The 3,592-nt window shown below is 66.0% G+C and overlaps 2 protein-coding genes across 2 annotated transcripts in view; one reads left to right on the forward strand and one right to left on the reverse strand.

Moving 5' to 3' along the window:
* The window catches only part of LOC122167843 (prefoldin subunit 5), a 2,355-nt gene extending 288 nt beyond the window's left edge, over positions 1-2,067 (forward strand). Inside the window, exons 2-6 of the mRNA XM_042832706.1 lie at positions 452-554; positions 859-890; positions 1,106-1,180; positions 1,570-1,675; positions 1,753-2,067. Coding sequence (XP_042688640.1) covers positions 452-554; positions 859-890; positions 1,106-1,180; positions 1,570-1,675; positions 1,753-1,832 — 396 coding nt within the window. The 3' untranslated portion in view covers positions 1,833-2,067. The remainder of the gene's footprint in view (positions 1-451; positions 555-858; positions 891-1,105; positions 1,181-1,569; positions 1,676-1,752) is intronic.
* A 223-nt stretch (positions 2,068-2,290) lies between these two features.
* On the reverse strand, positions 2,291-3,578 carry LOC122167848 (zinc finger protein 629-like). The gene is made up of 2 exons (XM_042832722.1): positions 3,474-3,578; positions 2,291-3,237 (listed from the first exon to the last, which is right to left on the reverse strand). The coding sequence occupies exons 1-2, from the start codon at positions 3,547-3,549 to the stop codon at positions 2,432-2,434; spliced, it is 882 nt and encodes a 293-aa protein (XP_042688656.1). The 5' UTR covers positions 3,550-3,578; the 3' UTR covers positions 2,291-2,431.
* Positions 3,579-3,592: the final 14 nt, after the last annotated feature.

Genomic DNA, 3,592 nt, shown 5'->3' on the forward strand with positions numbered 1-3,592 from the left:
GTTAGGGGGAAGGCTGGGAGGGGGTGTGGGGCTGTGGGGAGATGTGGGGCCTGGGGAGGTGAGATGGACGGGGCCTGGCTGTAGGGCGACGTGCAGGGGGGAGAGTTTGGGCCTCGTGGGGGTGGGGGGCGGCGAGCGGGGCTGTAGGACCCGGGAGGGAGATGGGGGTCCATAGGCTGTTCTGTGGCAGCCACAGAGCCCATCTCGGCCCGGCGCTCGGTGCCACCGCAGCTCCGCGCCTTCGCGCGGCTGTTCCCTGCTGTTCCCCCCACACCCTCAGCCTGCCCCTCGGTTCCTGCAGGATTCGCTTCCTGCTCTTTCTACGTAAGATCTGGGGCTGTTCCCCATCCCATCCTGCAGTCGGGTCTCCGCCCCACCAGGGTCCACTTGGTCCTGGGGTCTCCTCTACCCAATTCCCCCCCCCCGTGGCGGGGCTGCGCTCTCTCCCCAGGAGGTGGAATTCCTCTCGTCCTCCATCACCCAGCTCAAGGTGGTGCAGACCAAGTATGTGGAAGCCAAGGACTGCCTCAACGTGCTCAACAAAAGCAACGAAGGCAAGTGGGACCCCTGAGCGGCCGCAGGTTCTGCTCCTCTCCTTCCTGGCTTTGCTGCCTAAAATTACCTGGGGCTGAGGTGTGCCAACCCCGCTTTGGGAGAGTGACTGAGAGCTCTGCCTCCTGCCCCTCTCAATTCCTTGGGGCTCTGCTTCCCTTTCCCTGGGGAGGTTGGTCAGGTGCGATGCACAGCTGGGGGAACGGATGCGGCTGTAACACCCTCCCCAGATGCTTTGGGTTGTGTTTTGGCCCTGGGGGCTCCCCTTGCCCCAGCACTCACGCATCTCTTCTTGCTCTTCTGCAGGGAAGGACCTGCTGGTGCCTCTCACCAGCTCTGTATCCTTTGCAGTCCGCACAGCCCCATGTTGTTACCCTCTCCAGAGCCTGTAGGGTTGGCAGTTCCAGCCCTCAGTGCCTTTGATCCATCACAAACGCACACTGGCGTGGCGTGGCCTTGCTGGCACCAGGGCTCTGCCCCGGCTCCGCTGAGCTCAGCTCCCAGAGCTGCGTAACCATCGTGGTTCCCCACTTTCCCTGACCACCCCCGCCAGATGTACGTCCCTGGGAAGCTCTCAGATGTCGAGCGCGTGCTGATCGATGTCGGAACCGGATACTACGTGGAGAAGGTGAGGGGTGGAGAAGGTGAGGGGTGGAGAAGGTGAGGGGTGCGCGCCTGGATCGCCGCGGGGCAGCTTGGCAAAAGCGCTGTGTTCCCTTTGGAGCCGCTCCTCCTGCTGGTGCCGCAGGGCGCAGGCAAGCTGCTGCTGCTCCCGCCGCTGCTGCTCCCCGATGGCGCGCGCAGGGTGCGATTTCTGGGCCCCGGGAGGGGAATGCAGTTCCCAGCGCTGCTCGCTGCCTTTTCGCACCCCGGGGGCCGTGCTGCGGCGAGCGGGCGGTGTGAGCCGATCCCAGAACAGCCGCCTGTCGGCGCTGGCTGGCAAACAGGGCTGCCTCCGGAGGGGGGCCCTGCAGGGACTCAGCGCCTCGGCGCTGCTTTTGCCCTTTATGCACTCAGACTGCAGACGACGCCCGAGAGTTTTTCAAGCGGAAGATCGACTTCCTGACCAAGCAGATGGAGAAGATCCAGCCCCCGCTGCAGGAGAAGCACGCCATGAAGCAGGGTAAGGGCCGGCACCGCTGTTGCTCCGCGTTCGGGGCTGTCAGCGGCCCCTCACCACCCCGGTGCCTCTTCCCGCAGCTGTGGTGGAGATGATGAGCCAGAAGATCCAGCAGCTGACAGCCCTGGGGGCGGCACAGGGGGCCACCACCAAGGCGTGACCTTCAGCCTCAGCACCTGCCTTCCTCATCCCGCCAGGGAGCGGATTGGAGGCGCTGCGGGGACGCACGGCGTTCCGTGCCCATGTTGTCCCCACGCTCCTCGCGCCGCCGCTCCGATCCGAAGCTGTGCAGCGCTGCGAAGCGCGAGCCAAACCTTCCCTTATTGCGAAGCAGCGCTTTGCTGCCAGCACACGGAATAAACACGACCTGGGCACGGCCTCTTACTGCTTCTCAATCCACGCGACTCGTAATTTGAGACTCAACGGGGTCCTCAAAAAATGCCTTGATGTGGGGCAGCGTGACCCAAGGCATCGCTCCCAGCCTCTGCACCTCGCCTGTGCGACGGGGTGAGGTCACAGCAGAGCCCCCCCGTCCCAACACAACTCACCCGCATCCCCCAGACAGAAGTGCTTTATTCTACAGCCGTCCCGCCGCGCCCCACATCCCAGCCCCTCGCTTTGCTTCTACCCTACGACCCCCACCCCACGCTATGTACATCTACAGGGTCCAACCCTCCACGTTCACCGAGGGCCGGTGCTCCGGGCCTCGCATCCTGAGCCGCTCCATCCTCGGGCAGGGCGTCCCCCCCCAACCCCAGCTCAGTGCACGAAGACGGGTTTGTGGACGCGCTTGTGGCGTTTGAGCGTGGCGCTTTTGGCGAAGCTGTCCCCGCACTCCACGCAGATGTAAGGCTCGTGGCCGTGCGCCTGCGCCCGGTGCAGCTCCAGCTCGGCCCCGTCGCAGCAGCTCAGCCCGCACTCGGGGCAGGCGGGAGGCTGGCTGCAGGCCGCGTGCACCCGCTGGTGCTTCAGCAGGTTGGTGCTCTGCGCGAAGCCGCGGCCGCACTGCCCGCAGCGATGGGGCCGGGCCCCCGAGTGGGTGCGCTGGTGCTTGATGAGGTTTTTGCTCTGCGTGAAGCTCTTCCCGCACTGCCCGCAGCTGTAGGGCTTCTCCCCGGTGTGGATGCGTTGGTGCTGGATGAGGTTGGAGCTCCAGCTGAAGCTCTTCCCGCAGTCCCCGCAGCGGTACGGCTTCTCCCCGGTGTGCGTGCGGCGGTGCTGCACCAGGTGTGAGTTCTGGCTGAAGCTCTTCCCGCACTCCCCGCACGTGCTCGGCCGCTCCCCGGTGTGAGTCCGCTGGTGCCTCAGCAGTTTGGACCAGTGGCTGAAGCTCTTCCCGCACTCGTTGCAGATAAAAGGGCGCTGGCGGCCCCCCCGCAGCCGCCCCCCGCCGCCCTCCTGCTCCTCCTCGCCGTAGCCCCCCATGGCGGAGCCCCCGGCGCCGCGGCCCCCCGCTGCCCCTCGCTTCCTGCCTTTGGGGGTCAGGGGAAGCGGGGGGATGACGGTCTGGATGATCTCCTGCGGCAGCACCTCCTCCTTGCAGTCGCTCACGATGCCGTCGTCGACTGTGGGGCGGATGGAGAGAAGCTGGGGAGGGGGCTGGGACCCCCCAGGCTGTTTGTCTTTCCTTGGCGCTCTCTGGCCTCCCCCCCGCGGCTGTTAGCCCCCCACCCATCAAGACTCTCTCACCCACTTTTTGGGGCTGACTGCCCCCCTAATCGGATCTCTGCCCTTCTTCCCCCCCCCATCCACCTCCCCTTAGGGTTCATTGCCTCCCACGCCCCCCGTACCCCCTCCTCACCGATGCAGACCCTCCGCACCATGCCTGCCTCCTCCGGGTCGTGGAGTTCCACCACACAGGGCTCATCCTGCGCCATGGGGACAGCCGGGAGGGTCTGGGGGGCACCCAGACCTCAGTTG

The sequence above is a fragment of the Centrocercus urophasianus genome, unplaced genomic scaffold (genome assembly GCF_019232065.1).
Source record: "Centrocercus urophasianus isolate 14NV4802_14NV808 unplaced genomic scaffold, USGS_Curo_1.0 seq_1065, whole genome shotgun sequence".
Lineage (NCBI taxonomy): Eukaryota > Metazoa > Chordata > Aves > Galliformes > Phasianidae > Centrocercus > Centrocercus urophasianus.